Source organism: Pelmatolapia mariae, linkage group LG14 (genome assembly GCF_036321145.2).
Source record: "Pelmatolapia mariae isolate MD_Pm_ZW linkage group LG14, Pm_UMD_F_2, whole genome shotgun sequence".
NCBI classification, from domain to species: domain Eukaryota; kingdom Metazoa; phylum Chordata; class Actinopteri; order Cichliformes; family Cichlidae; genus Pelmatolapia; species Pelmatolapia mariae.
Genome location: NC_086239.1, coordinates 21,640,748 through 21,656,962, shown reverse-complemented (window position 1 = coordinate 21,656,962; position 16,215 = coordinate 21,640,748). Strand labels below are relative to the sequence as shown.

Sequence of the window (16,215 nt, the reverse complement as noted above, 5' to 3'; positions counted from 1 at the left end):
GTGCAGCATGCAAGCCAGCCCTCTCCTTGCCTTCCTTCTCCTCCCAATTTGTTTCATTACATGGTGATAAGCCAAGCAATTACTGCTTTATTGATTTTTCATCACTGCAAATTTAAAGTTGATTTTTTTCCCCTCCCCCCCCCTCCCACCTCCATCTACCTCTCGCTCCCCCCATTTTTCGCTGAGCAGTGGCTCAGGAAGGTGATTAGGTGACCCGCCTGTCCTAAGCGCTGCTGGTCGCCGGAGAGGTGTGGAGGTGAATGCCGAATTCTGCTAACCCCGTTTGACCCCTTGTTGTCCCAGGGTAATGGGATGCTGATGCCGCCCAGTGTGGCTGTTAAATGGCAGCTATGGAGCCTACAACCTAATCATTTCTATAAGGATATCTATGGAATGACATGTTTGACTCGATAGCGGCCGGGCTGTCTCTGCCGTAGGCTAGATTACGACAGAAATTGACCATGCAGGCTTCCATCCTCTGTTCATTCAGGTCAGGCAGACAGATGATTGACAGCACCCTGCTGCCCTCCGTGATTGGTAATCGTTTCTCGGGTCACCCTTATCAATTAACCCGCTGCCAGTAAACCAATGTACGTTCAGCAACTTTGCATTGAGTCACAGGCTTGATATTTATTCCAGATTTCCTCTCCTTTCCATTTAGATTAATGACAGCTTTGGGAAAATTTGTTGAAAATTAAGACACTTAATGTGGACTTCTTTCTTGATTAAATTAAAATTAAAAACTGGCGTAACACTCACATATTTAATCAGGATCCTGCAAATGATTTTGGTGATTAAGAGTAATTTTACACAGTTTGATTAAAAAATGAGAAGTGATATGAACATTTTGGCCCAGGTATAAGAACACTGGGTTAGCATTACACCAGCAGTTTGACCCCATAACTAATAACATTCCTAGTATGTGAAAACGACTTCTCAGCGCGCACACACACACACACACACACACACACACACACACACACACACACACACACACACACACACACACACACACACACACACACGTACAAGTGTATGTCTGGACATGATCACACACAGTCTAACAGGGTGGTCAGAGTGCTGTGATTAGTCACACCCTACCGGTCAAAATGCTGGCATCCTGGGTGGCTGTGGACATTTGGTTGCTCCTGCAAGGTTTGTCATTGACATCAGAGGTCACTTAAGTGTGCTTGTGTGTTCTGTTTAGGGAAGCTCTAATATGTGGCTGTGGGCGTATCATTTTATAAATGTAGTGTGAGCGATTGTGCTTTTGAAATACCTGGAATGAAGTCATGGCAGTCCGGTGGGTGTGAGTGATAGGTGTTTTTAGGGCGAGCATATATTTGTCTGCAAAGAAAGCAACATAGTCAGCAAAATAGTGATGTAATAATAAACTGATGAATAAACTTGATATAATTTTCAATACTACAGGAAAAAATCAGTTTGTTTGTTTTTTAATATATATATATATGTAAAGATTAGAAAAATGCAAACTATAACATCAATCACAACACTATTTGTATGTTTTTTGAAGTAGCGCAAAGAATTCATGAACATAACTAAGATATACATCTGGCACATTTTCTAAGCAAAAATATGAAACCCAACTGTATTTTTAGGTTGTCTGATGTAGTGATGGGCTTCTGGTGACTTGGCATCATGTTTTTGTTTCTGATAGAGCTGATAAGGTAGGCTGCCACTGTTTTTGTATAGCTGCTTGCATAAAAGGCATAAAAGATGGATGTAGCTGCTGTGACATCATCCGCTGGTTTCTGAATTCTCGTTTTGAAGTTTTGAGATTAGCATTTCCACAGTCGCCATCTTGGTTTAAAACAATAAAAAAGAACAGTTGTGATGAGGAGAGGCGGGTCTTCCTATGATATTGTTTGCTTATTGGCTAGGAGCTGGTCAGTTATAAGTCGTTAATTAATGAGCATACCACAGGTAATTCTCCATTTTGAAACATAGTTTGTTTGCGGTTTACAGAATGAATTAAATTTTTTAATTAAAACAATATCGGCCCACAAACTCATGAGGAGTGAAAACCTGGATGTGATGAGGAGGGGCAGGTCTGACTGTCAAACTGAATGACTGTCGAGCGACTTGTGATTGACAAGTCATTAGTCAATGACACTTGTGTGGTTTCATGCACTGATAATCTACCAGTTTGAAACATAGTATGTCCAAGATTTTCAAAATAGAATTTCAAAAATTTTATATTCAGCGTAACCTAAAATAATGTTCAGATGCCTCTGAACTCTGAGGTTGGAAGTAAGGAGTGATGCCATTCCCGAAAAAGAAAAAACGAGGGAAAACAGGATTTATTTTGGTTATTAAGCAGCCATTCAGGTATCACTGGAAATGCAGCATAATACTTGTTTTGGTGTGCATGCAAACACATTCATTGATAGAGCCTGATCAGTGCTTAATTTGTGAGTTACAAATACACAACAGTGGCAGGAAACATAAGTTTTACAGTTTTACTGCTGTTTACGAACACTGTCGCCATATTGGACTGTTAACTCAGCGGTTGCTGGGGAGGTTGCAGCTGCTAGTGAGGGGAGAGGCTGTGTTTGTAATTCAGCAGTCATTTTTAATATTGATCAGTTTCTGTCTGTCTTTTATTTATTTCCGAGTTGAGGGGGCATTCCAGATTCAAATTCCGACTGTTAACTTGGAAATTCCCACTTATTCAGGAACACACCATCAATGACTGAGATCATAAACTCAGCTGGAGAGTGTTTATAGAGGTCAAATAATTTAGGCCCAGATAATTGTGTTATCCTTTTAAATTAACATTACATACATAAGCTTTGCTACATAGCTCCTACATTATTTGTTGTCATTTTATTATTAGCCATAGCTGCTACCTTAACTGAGCAGAAAGCTAATGTGGCTATCAGGCAGTTGCTAATAATGCGCGCCGGCCAGGTCAGCATTTATGTTTAATAGTTTAATGAAACAGTTGAAACAGGAGCTTTACTGACCTCTTGAAATTCCTATTTTTAACAGTTTTTTCATTATTTTTTGACAAGCCCTTTAGTTGCCATTGGCTATAATCAATCATGCACCAGGACGGTGTCTGGAACATATTATTATTATCATTATTATTATTATTATTATTATTATTGGTCTATGAGAAAAACAGGGTGGCATGGTTTGGTGATAGTCTTGCTCCTGTAGCTCATTTAGCGACATTTTTCCCCATTAGCATCAGGACAGCTTTAGACTGGTGAGACATGGGGCTCGGTGCACTGTAGATAATACAGGGGAATTGTCTCTCTAACCCCTTACTCACACTATATAGCTGACAGGTATTAAACATTTTAGGATTGACTTAATCAGGACAACAGACCGCTTTTGTGTCTGTCTATGGCCAGTTTCGTGGGTTTTACAGTGTATCCAGCGGATATCTACACAACAGATAACTGCTGTCTGTGCCAAGACTTGCTGCACAGTGTGTGTCTAAATGTCTGAATATAAATGTAGATAAATTTAAAAAGCTAAGAGACCATTTGCTTGCATGTTCCTAAATCCCACTGAGACACGAATTGGTAAATACTACTCGGACTACAAAGAGAAATGAGAAAGCTTTCAGTAAAATTAAAATTGGTCATATGCAGGTATCTGTTTATAGAAATCTCGAATTGACTAGACACTAGAGTCAGAAATCTATTCATGCATTTCCTTCCTTTAATTTAGCTAATTAGAGTCATATACAGCGAGGGGTTTGGGATGTACTTCGAAATGATAATGTCACTTTTGTTTAGTTATTTTGCATGATTCCCTCCAATAATGTGGAATAAAGGAGAGTAATGCTCTACACAGTGCCAAGGTTATTAGTCTACAACTGAGGTCAAGAGAGGAGGAGGTAGGAGGACATTTGCCTAATTAATTGCTACTCAGACACACTCACACACACATACACACACTGCCATGACCTTTACTAATATAGTTTGTAGCAGACCACACAAACAGGACCCTGTCCCTTTTCCTGTGACACACACACACACACACACACACACACACACACACACACACACACACACAGAGCTATAGCCAGCAGACTCAAACGGAGACTCCATTACAACTCAACTAAGGGAAAAGAGCTGCTTGCTTGATGGCTACATGTCAAGAACACTGTAGGTCACGTGTGTGTGTGTGTGTGTGTGTGTGTGTGTGTGTGTGTGTGTGTGTGTGTGTGGTCATGTGGTCATGTACCAGTGTTTGAGTCTGTTTCCAGGATTCTGATTACATCACTTTCATTTTAAAGACCTTGCTCCAATTAAGTAATTAGTTGCTTGGTGTTTCTGTAATTATAGAGTTGTTCATAAAAGAGCTGCTGACCAGCCTGGGATTGAAAAATGGAGAGCGCTGCACTTTTTTTCGACACACACACACACACACATGCACACACACATTCTAGTTTAAAATCAAGTTAATGCAGTCAAATCCTTGTTATTTCTGGTAAAGGGCAGGGCGGGACTCTGTATTTCTAATCACACTAAAACAGCACTGTGCTTAATAAAGCGCTTGAGACTCACAGATGGATTGGCAATTATTCTACTCACGGTTACTGAAAAGTACGAAATGAAAAACATTTGAAATATATTTAAAGTATACAGGCCTTCATCTCTCTCTCTCTCTCTCTCTATATATATATATATATATATAGATATATATGTAATATATATATCTATATATATAGATAGATATATATATATATGTAATTATATTTACATGTCTACCTCCTGTTCTATATTCAGTAGAGATACAGTGTTTGTTGAATGCGTTTTCATCCGAGTATGGTCTTAAATTCATTTTTCCTCACTAACTACATCGCCAAGTTTCTTGGGAAATCCTTTTATACACTATGCTGACAATATCCCCAAAATAGCAAAGTCCATACAAGCAGCATAGTCCTAAATTCTGTGATAAACTGATTGAGACAAAATTTTTAGGAATGCCACCAATCCCCCCCCCCCCACCCCCCACCCCCCATATGGGACTGACAGCAGAGAAAGTGGCAGTGATCTTGAAGATTTCACCAGTCAGCCTGTGAAAGCTTCACTATTTAATGAGATTCTGTGATGCTGCCCAGACTCAGAACATCGACTAACACTCACACTATTTTTTTTCCCTCACTAACACGCACACTCACAACAAGAGAAAAGCACTCACCTGGTTTTAGTTATTGCACTTTGTTTGTACCAGCATTGCATAGTCAAGTCAGCAGGAACCTGCAGGACTTGATTAGGTATTTCAGATAAATAGCTAACATATTAGCACATTTTTTAAAGATCTGTCTTACAAAATAAAAGTTACAACCTCGAGAGGGAAAGGTGTAATGTCAACAATAAAAAAACATTCTCCTCTAATTCTCTGATTAAAGTTTAATTGCCAAAGTAAATGTAAGTATTTTATGATTGAGATATTTTTTGAGATGTTTTTCATTAATATTATGAATTCTCAGAAAATTGTTAATGGGTGGGTATTAATTTAACACCTTTCTACTTTTTTCAAAGCGTTTTTTTTAGTTATGATAGTGTTTTGAATGATACTGGGATTGCATGACATACATGTACAAACACTAATAACCACTTTGATATTAGCACAAATATATAATCAGCCAATCACATGGCAGGAACTTGATGCATATAGGCATGTAGACATGGCTAAGATTACCTGCTGAAGTTCAAACGAGCATCAGAGTGAGGAAGAGAGGTGATTTAAATGACTGTGAATGTGACATGGTTGTTGGCGTCAGAGCTGGTCTGAGTATTTCAGAAACCACCAATCTTCTGGGACTTTTTATGCACAACCATCTCAAAGGTTTACACAGGGCGGTCTGTAAAAGAGAAAATATCTAGTCAACAGCAGTTCTCTGTGAGAAAATGCAGCAATAACTCAAATCGTTACAAGTGAGGTGTGTAAGAGAACATCTCTGAATGCACAACGTATTGAACCTCGATGCAGATGCGCTACAGCAGCAGATGACTATGCTGGGTGCCACTCCTGTCAGATGAGAAGATCAAACTAAAGCTCCAGTTGTTTGTTGTTTGGCAAAAATGATAATTGTTGCCTGATCTGATGAGTTTCTTGGATGGTAGGGTCAGAATTTGGTGTAAACAACAGAAGCGTGGAGCCATCCTACCTTATATCCACAATGGTGGTGTAGTGGTGTGGAGGCCGCTCTGAAGGCAAAATCACATACACACATAAAAACAAACATTGTGTAGGTTTTTATGAGCATTCACTTAATTCTAGAATCAAACAAGTAGATGCAGCATCATTCCTTATAATTAAAGTCAATGCGCATCGCAGCATGATTGATGCATGGACAGAAACATAGACTGTAATCTGTCTGTTTCATTATAGGCAGAGACCACCAAAAGAGGCTAAACACATAAAATTAATCGTAGCAGCAGGATTATACAGTACATTATATAGACAGCCGGGTCAGTTGAGGAAAGGAAGTTAAAAGGATAGATGAGCAGAATGGGGGTTGAATGGCAGAGGAGAGATGGGTGAGTATAGAGGGAGGAATGGAGATGTGGAAGGAGATAGCCAAGCGTGGCGCGTGGCTGCCATGTCATCCTGTCATTAGCAGGTTGTTTGGGTCTTTAATTCATCATTCAGACCTTTATTGACTGGAGAGTGGGAGATCACTATCAGCAGGAGACGCTACAAAGTGTGTGTGTGTGTGTGTGTGAGAAAGAGAGACACTCAGTCACCAGCTGCTCTTCATTTCCTCGTGCCAAATAGATATCACATAAGATCATATAAACATATCACATGTAATGCCAAGGTCAAATTTTATTCGATGCTGTTTGATCCAAAGCAAACAATCATATATGGTTTGCTAAGTTTCACCTTAGTGTTTCTATCAGGGTGGTTTTAGTCAGACAGCTGAGTATTAGTGATGTGTGACAGGCTCTTGATGACTGTGACAGGAGCTGACAGGACAGAAAACTCCACAGAGACTGGTCGACACTGATAACAAGTTGAGCACCGCAGGGGATCACTTGGCCTGTGTTTGTACTGTGGTGGATGGCGCATTGTTGGAGGACATGGGTTTATAAAGACATGTGGCTTTTTTTGAAAGGGGGTGGTGGGGGGTAACATATGAGTGACTGCATTTTGTGTGTGTGGTCTCATGGGAAACCACATTAGACTAGCTTAGCCACCTGCTCTGTCAGTGGACATCTCCCTGCTCACTTACAAACTCATATATACATATACGCACACACCCCCAGGGACAGACTCGGGACATCTGGCTCAGAGTGTCACAATTTTCCTTTTCTTTTTTTTTTAACCTGTTGACCCCAGGCTGCCACAGGCATCAGACAGGCATCAGCATCACATTTTGTCATTGTTGTAACGCCACATTTGGTGGTCTGCTGCCTTATAATCAACAAATTCACACAGAGGATGTTGCTGATCTATTTTTGTCATTTCTCATTATCCTCATTTCCACGCTTTCTCGCTTTCAGTATGTCTCTTCATTTCTCTTGTTCTGTCTTTCTTTTCTGTCCTCCTCACTCATAGAGTTCTCTCTCTCTCTTTTTTTTTTTTGGTGCCTTAAGCTGCAGGGTATTAGTTATGCAAATATTGACGTGCAGCTTTGGCCTGCTAGCTATCAATTGAAATCAGCAAATCGATGGGTCTAATAGCTGCTCATTAGCCACTTGATACATTTCCAGGGCTAACATAAGAACCTGTCAGTGTTCTGTAATCGATACAGTCTAAAAGTATTACCCAACCAAGGCCCACACAGGACGCCTTTTTTAATAACCTAAGCTGCTTGTTTTGCTTTCCATCCGTAAGTGAAACAATAGGTCTGAGTCTGTGCTTCTGGTCCCGAGCAGGACAGGACAAAATATCTCATTAGCAGCAACACCAATATCCCCATCCGCAAAGCAAAACGTCTTCCAGACAGTCAATTTGTGCCGACGATTTTAATAAGTAACCTTTTGGTTATTTATTTTTTTCCTGTTGTTGTTATTTAGTCCAATTCCCAGTCATGCATCGGAGCAGCCTGTTGTTTGGGCCCGGAGAATCATACAGTAAAGACTTTGATGCAGCCAGGATGCTGCTGCTGAGAACAGGGCCAGACCGGAGCCCCTCTATCGCCCCCAGCACACAGCCCTGCTAAGCTTAACTCAGCTGTTTGATGCCAAGCTCGGCGAGTGTGTGCCTGTGTGCGTGCATGCGATCATGTGTGAGTTTGCTCAGCTCAGGGGTTACATAAACAAGAGCAGTTAGCCTACAGGTAAGACCCACAGGAGACCAGCCGAGAGAGAGAGAGATGCAGCGGCAGTCTCTTACCTTGGCATTCCCTGGGTGTTGTCGCCATGTGGAGCTGGATATTTACTAATGAAGGGTGAGATGGAAAATTACTTTAAGGAGATAGTAAACAAAGTTGCTGCACGCGCACACACACACGCATACACACACACTGTCTGGATGTCCTCATATACGTGTGAGTGTGGTGCGTTAATACAGTTAAGCTGGCGGAGGCAAGCATCCGTGCATGTGTTTTTGTGCATCCCCAAATGTATCTGGGGCTGCTGAAAAGAGATGGGGAGAATGTGGGCGGATGGGGGATTGGAGGCGTAGGCTGGCAGCTGGGCATTTGGCCGCTGGTGCAGAGCGAGAGAGAGCGAGGAAGGGGATGATGGTGGGGGAGGGAGGGGGGGTGCAGCGGAGATAAATCATTAGAGAGCAGGTTATTGGAAATGCAGGGAGATAAAAGAGTGAAGAAGCCAGTAATTGCCTTAAAGATCAGACTACAAAGCATTACTTTGGATTTTACAAGGCCAGCCAGCAACAAAAGAGCAGTAATTTATGAGCTCAGTGTAAAAGAATAGCATAATTACATTAAAAATTAATGCTAATGAGGGCTAAAATGGGGAAGGTGGTTATTATGAAAGTTTGTATTCATCTTCCCTGGGTTGAATGATGGCTAGTGGCTTGATTAATGGCTTAATTTCTATCAATTAGCAGGCAAAAAAATCTCCACCGAGACAGGCCTAAATTGAGCATTGAATTACACATCTTTAGTGCGGTGCAGGGGGGCAGAGGAGAGAGAGGCGCATTATTGAAACCTGGGACACTGAGAGATGCTGTGATGTGCAAGCACGTGTACGTGCACATCTGAAAGTCGGGCACGGGATACAAAAGTTGGATAAATGTTTATCCAGACGTCTTGTAGGGATTTGAGTTTGCAATACACAGGAAATAACTGTTGTGTCAAAAAATAAACCGGGATAACATTTACTTTGTGTCAATTTGAATCTTTTTTAAAATGCTTTATTTGTTGATTAAATATTAAAAATTATAATGGACTTTTTTTTTATTAGGCAGATCACAAATACATGTATTGCTCTTCTCACATTATACTACCCATCATAAACACAGGAGCTCGGTTTGCCTTTGCTTTGGCCTATTGATTTTAATAAAATCATTAACCGCCTTTAATTTCCCTGCCATATTATTCCAAAGATTTGCCACAGTTTACAACAATGCAATTAAACAAGCATTTTGTTTTCCTTTTTATTTATTTATTTACAAAACAAGTTCTATGGTGCTTTGGCAGACACGCTAGGTCAGTCAATTACTGGAATTAATCAGCAGCAGTAATATATTCAGCTCCGCTGTTCCTGATTGACAAACAGCAGACCGAAGTCAAGTATACAAAGACAATGCTGCCATAGCCCAGGGCTTCGACTCTCATGTGGGCATGTGTTGTTGAAGAGTCCCCTCTTCTGGCAGTGAAGCGCAACTGCTGCTTAGCGCTCTCGTCTTCAAGGCTGATGGAGATGAGCGGAAATCTGCTTCCATTTGCTGGTTTGATTTTCTCTCCCCGTCTTTGGGTCTTAATCAATGAAGTGGACAAACAGCTATTTAGAGCGAACAATAGCCTATTGATTCTGAGCCACTCATCAGCACTGCTGTCTATCTAACTAATTTCAGTAATGAGACGGTAAGTTAGTTTTCTGACTCCTAAGAGCGCCCACACACACGTGTGGATGTAATCATGCAAGGACACAAACGCATGCTGACATACATTGGTTTGTCACTATCCATTATTCAAATCTGCAGATGCATAAGAAAAGTTTATTGACTGATTTTTATTTCATTTCCTCGGTCAAAGTAATGGTTGGAGTGCATTTGAGAATCCAGACAGATGCCACCGAGAGATAAAGAAATAACTTAATTTAAAGCAGTGCATACTGTGCATTTAATTGTGTCTACTTTTGTTCCTTCTCCTTCCCGTCTCATTTTCTGCATCTGTTTTCTCTCTATCTGCTTTCACTTCATCCTCCTCTCATCGCTGACAGAGACGCGTTCCTAATGCGGTGACAATCGAGTCGACCTGTTAAATTAATTTGCCAGATAATGTGTCAATATTAAATATCAACTTTGACCTCTCCAAGCTGCAGAGTGCGTTCACCCAGCTAGAGTATTGATTTTTGTCTGCCTCTGAGCTTGCTAGGCCCGCACTCAAAGTCCATTATTTTGGATTTTCTCATGAAATACATATCTTTTCCCGCTGACATCTGACAAACAGCATATGGAAGTCATTTTATCTACCAATAATGTGTTTGTCAAAAAGTCTGAGCTCTTAATGGATTCCTGCAGCGCGCACGGACAGCCCAGCAACAGACGGGCCTGCCAAGGAGATGCTAGCAGATATGGAGTGTGTGTATGTGTGTGGATACATGTCAGTGTGGCTGTTTGTGTGGTGATTGTTTATATAGGGCATTCATGCTCAAAGGACAATAGAGAAGGGGTAATTAAAAAAAAGCGAATTAATGTGCTGAATTAATTGTCGGCCATTCACAGGCATTAGTTTTTATGCGAGCGCGCGGATGCCCGTGCAGCGAGCTGTGGTGTGATAGTGATGTGAAGGACAGGCCACAGTCTTGAAGAGGATATTGGGCCAGTGTTCAGACTTCATCTAGCAGCCCAGTCAAGGTAATGACTATTTTTGGAGCTGCTGTGCAGTGCGTCTATGCTCGCATCTTCCCGCACAGGATGACAAGCTGATAGTCTGTCATATAGGAAGGCTTAATTCCACTTGTCACTCACTTGTCCAATTCTGCACTGCATTAAAATCAAAACCGAGTTTGTTTGAGTGCTATTATGAACTTTAATAGGGTGTGTGTGTGTGCGCATGTTTGCCTGTGTATGTATGTGTGTGTGTTTGATAGCGTGTGATGCTTTGCTGTGAAAGCTGGAACAAATATTCATTTATTCATTAAACACCAGGGCCATGAATATCTGTTGTGACACCCTTTCTGTAGCTGCTAATGGATTGAATTAATTCCCGCTATTAGCTCCAAATGCACAAAGTGAGAGTGTGTGTGAGCGAGTGTGTAGTATGGACAGATTTATGCAAGCCACAAGTGTAAGTATGTAAGTTTGCGAACACCTATGCATGCGGAAGCACTTGTATCCCGTTCTGTGTATGTGTGTGTGTGTGTGTGTGTGTGTGTGTGTGTGTGTGTGTTCACATTTGTGTACTTCTTTTCACGACACAGCCTACATCAGTGCTGCAGAGAAACATGGATGTCTGCTGGATTGACAGATAGAGAGATGGGAGAGTGCAGGAGAGGACGGATGGATGGGGGAGAGAGGGATGAATATTGACTGATCAGTAGAAAGATTGACAGGCAGAGAATAATAGCGGCATTCAGACTTTCTCTTTTTTTTCTTCTTCTTTTTTTTTCTGTCGCTAACTTTCCCGGCACACCTATTTTTGCCCTCCTACGCTACAAAGACTGCTCTCGAATTCTTGAAATGATTTTATTATCTGATATGCAGAATCCTGGTGTGTTTATATCCAAGAGTAATTTATTGAAACCCTTTGTGTCTCTTTGTTTGATTGGACAAGCCCGAGCAAAATACTTTCTGATGCATGAAAACTGTATGAAACCTAATCACATTTAGTCTCCATAATGAAATTCCATTGCAATGAGTTTGTGTTCATATTTTTGATTATTTTAGAATGCATTATCTGAGTGTAATTCACTGTCTGGCTATTATCCTGTTAGTATTTTTTTTTTTCCCGCTGGCTTTTGTAGGAACTCTTTGCCCTTGGCTAAGCCAAGACTCCTTTTTTTCATGGAGGCCAAGATTAAAATAGGGGAATATCAGATATTTGATATTGTATGTGTCAAAGGGCATTATAAAGAGCCATAGCCCAATCCACATGAAATCTGGTGCCTTTCAGAACATGACAAGGATTGGCTGACACACACGTGTCTGTCTGTGTACATGTGTGTGCGTGCTTTTGTTCATATCTTCTGTCTGTGTTACATGTGTTTCAGAGGGAACTTCTCTGGAGGAGCAAGTGCGAAGGATAAAGGACATTGAGGCCATCGAGAGTGATTCTTTTGTTCCTCAGGCTTTCAAATCATCCAGGGATGAAATAAAGGTGCGTTTTGTCTGTCTTTCTCTCCCTGCCCCTCACTGTCTCTAGCTTTTCACTCCGTCTCTTATTGAATTTCCCTCTCTGCAATGCTGTGCCGTCTGTCCAGAGACAGCCCAGACCAAATCAAACATTCCCATTCAGTGCCGTTTGTTCCGACCTGAGACGGTTTCATCAGACGCTCCACTGTTCTGCCGCCTCCAAAGCGGCAGCACCCACACAAAAGCCACAGCAGGCAACAGCCATCCTCTGTCTCCCTCTCTCTGTTTCTTTCTCCCCCCTCTGGTTGTGCAGATGCAGACAAAACACAGAAGTCATTATTGAAATGTTCGTGTCTCCAAAGGAGCAGGAATTCGATTTGTTGGGGCTCATGGCTCTTTTGAAAAGATAGGCGACAACATGTGACAGCAAGCCTGCACAGACTTTTGTGACATAGCTTGGTGAGTCTGACAAAGGTCAAGACCTGTGTGGTTGCAATTTGAAATGGACTAAGCCAGCGTGCTCTGGCACCAGCGGGCTGCACAGGTTGCACATGCAAAGTATGCTTTCTGTTTTGAGCGCCTTTCACATAAATTTACCAGGATCAGGGATACATTTTTAAAAGATGAACAACAATATTTTATTTAAATTGCTAAAGAAAATGTTTCTTTAATGAGTTGCGTTTTTAAAAACACTCAGGTTTTAGTTGTATTATGAGTCAAGTATTACTGATAGATCTTAATAATTCATATTATTTATGTGTATTTTGGCTATACATATATATATATATATAGATAGATAGATAGATAGATAGATAGATAGATATAGATATATATACTGTTCTTTTAAATACACAGATAATTGACCCATTTAAACTATGTTGTCCCAAAATCTCCAAATATGTTTGCCCATAACTGAAATGTATTTCGGCATATCTTCGCTCCCTCTTGTGAAGTGGATTTGGTATTTATAGTAGTGTATCTGTGAGTTGAGTTTATTAATGATATATAATTAGCTGTTAATGAGGAGAGCCCAGTGAAACCTTAAACATCTGCTCCCGTAGCTCATCAGAAATATTTCTCCCCTTTTAAGCAAGTTTCATTGAGTAAAAATGTGAATTCAGCATATTGTTCCCTGGAAAATATAATGACTGCTTTTACTATCAGATATTTGGCACGGCATGGTGCTTATTAATCGGCATGTTTTAGATCTCGCTTGGATTTGTTTATCCTGCCAAATTATTGTGAAATGGATCTTTCCAGCTGGGTAAACCTTTGCTCTGAGACTGGTATTAGAAGTGTTTGAAACATGAATGGACTTTGCAATGCAAACATTTTGACATGTCATATTAACAACAAGGACAACAGCTTTAAGTAAATAGATAGTCATTTTAAAATGTCACATTTCCTTCTATCAGCTTTGACTGTACAGATGAAAATCTAGTAGAGAGCCTCCGTCCTAATCCGTGTACGTTACGTGTCTGTAACTGCAACAAAATTAACAACATGCGTGTGTTGTTGCTGTTTGACTGGCCAAGCTCACCTGTCACAAAGCTGTGTTTTAATATTTTTATATTTCCAGATTTTAAACTTCAGTAATCACCAGCATAAAAAGAGCTTAATAGACCTACGTGGACTTGTCTTTCTGCTTATTTGATACCTCACACAAGACACAAGCTGGCTGACATCCTCAGATGAATATATAAGATATCACACTGCCTTATTACATGCACAGATAAATGTATTGCATTCAGGATACAAGCTGATGCTTATCAGTACTCTGCTTTCCTCAGATATACTGCATTAGGCCAGGGTTTCACTGCCATCTGCTGGAGAAGTAACATATTGCATTTAATGATTGTTTTCTATCACACAATTGTGCATATATAGTCTGTACATGTTGTGTATATTCAAATCTATATAGTGTTTTTTTTTTTTACATTGTTTGCGGGAATCCTGAAACTGCAGTTGTGAAAGTTTTTGTTTTAGTCCTCTGGACCTTGCTGGAACTTTTGTAATTCATTGAACTTTATTTGTACACTGAGGCAAGTCTCTGTGCTCATTTTAAATTTTGTGTGTGTGCTTTTGTGTATTCCTGTAAATACAGACTGAGCTGCCTGAGGTGAAGCAGGAGCCAGAGAGGGCATATTCGGAGGACGTCACACTTCCCATGTCAATAGTATACAGCGACACTGACACACTTGCTCATCCAAGTGTAAGTTCTCACCAGGCAAACCCTTCTGCTGTTTTCCTCTGCTACAGTATGACCCACAAGCTGTCGTTCTTCTCCATAACAGCCAACTTTTTAACAGCCTCCGAGCCAGTGAGGAGTTTCTAATCCTGAGGCATCGCTGAAGTTGATCTTGTCATTTGTGTCGCTTGAATTTATCGATTTGTGGACAAACTTTGTAAAGTTTTTATGTTAAAAATGCTGCTGCTGTCATCACCACTAGATACACCACTCCTGCATATAGCAAGCAGGACACTGTGCTACAGCAGTTTAGTGCCGCCTTGCATCACCACCTCCTCCTCTTCTGCCGACCAACGATGAAAAACGAGAAGGAAAACTTTAAACTCCAATAATGCTCCCTGGGGCTTCCCAGTCATCTATCTCCACTGGGGAAACTAAGTTATGTTCTGATGTATGCAGATAACCCCCGTCACACACACACACACACTCTTACATACGCACACAGTGCCCCCCAGCCTAATCCGCACACATACACACCCTTAGACAGGCTGATGTATGGTAGCAATATGCCCCAGGCGGGCCCCAGCCCCAGCTCCAGCTCCAGCTCTACTTCCAATTAGAACAGATGAGTCCCATTAGCCCAGCTCAGATACTGTCATCCCACACACACAGCCTCATTAGCACCGTGACACCAGCGCAGGGCCGACAGACAAGAACTCACTGGTGCTGAATCTAACACGGAGCCAACATGCAGTGCAGCTGTAAGCAGCGTAGGTTAGGAATGAAGGATTGGCATGCCCGGGGTTTGCGCTGCAATCTGCATAATAATGGACACATATCACCACATAGATGTACAGTATGTACACGTAGTCAGCATGTCAACATTATCTCTCACCCTCACACAAACACATGCAGTGAATATAGAAATGATCTTCCAATTTTCCCCCTATGTCTCAGCGCCTTGCTTCACAGCCTCACAGTCATTATGTTACTTTGTAATAAACAGATGCCTTCATTCATCAGGCACTTGCAGCAGCAGTTTTTATACCCCACTTGCAATCAGTATCATTACTGCTGGTGAAGTACTGAGGTGAATGCAAGTCGTTGGTCTTTTCTATCACCAGGCTTTTACATCCACCTAGGCCTATGGGACAAGAGGAGAGTTACATGTTTTTTTTGTTTGTTTTTTTAAGGTTTTTCCTATGTGCATTTAGGGCTGAGTAGATAGAAAAGGACTGATAAGATGTGTAAGGTGCCCGAGACTTCACTGTTGTATTTCAGCATCATTAATCTGTCCACATGGGTCTCAGCGAGCAGCACAGACTACTCCATGTCGTGCTCTCTTACTTACAGGGAAACTTAACTGATTTATTTCTGATTTATTTTCATTCAGGATGTAGGGTCACCTGGAGCTGGTGACTATGTTATGATTGATTGATGGATTCTGGATTCTGTGGTGGCCAATCCATGTGTGAAAATTATTTCATGCTTCCTGAACCCCTCTTTCATAATTTTAGGCTAATAAATCCTGTTTTTTTTTCCATCTTGGAATATGACAGAAAAAAAAATCAATTGATAGAAAAATCCTTGTCCTTCACTAAATTCAGGTT

The 16,215-nt window shown here is 41.0% G+C and overlaps 1 protein-coding gene across 1 annotated transcript in view; it reads left to right on the top strand.

Annotated features, from left to right (window-relative positions):
• The window catches only part of rsrc1 (arginine/serine-rich coiled-coil 1), a 121,020-nt gene that overhangs the window by 103,106 nt on the left and 1,699 nt on the right, over window positions 1-16,215 (top strand). Inside the window, exons 8-9 of the mRNA XM_063493407.1 lie at window positions 12,336-12,442; window positions 14,522-14,629. Coding sequence (XP_063349477.1) covers window positions 12,336-12,442; window positions 14,522-14,629 — 215 coding nt within the window. The remainder of the gene's footprint in view (window positions 1-12,335; window positions 12,443-14,521; window positions 14,630-16,215) is intronic.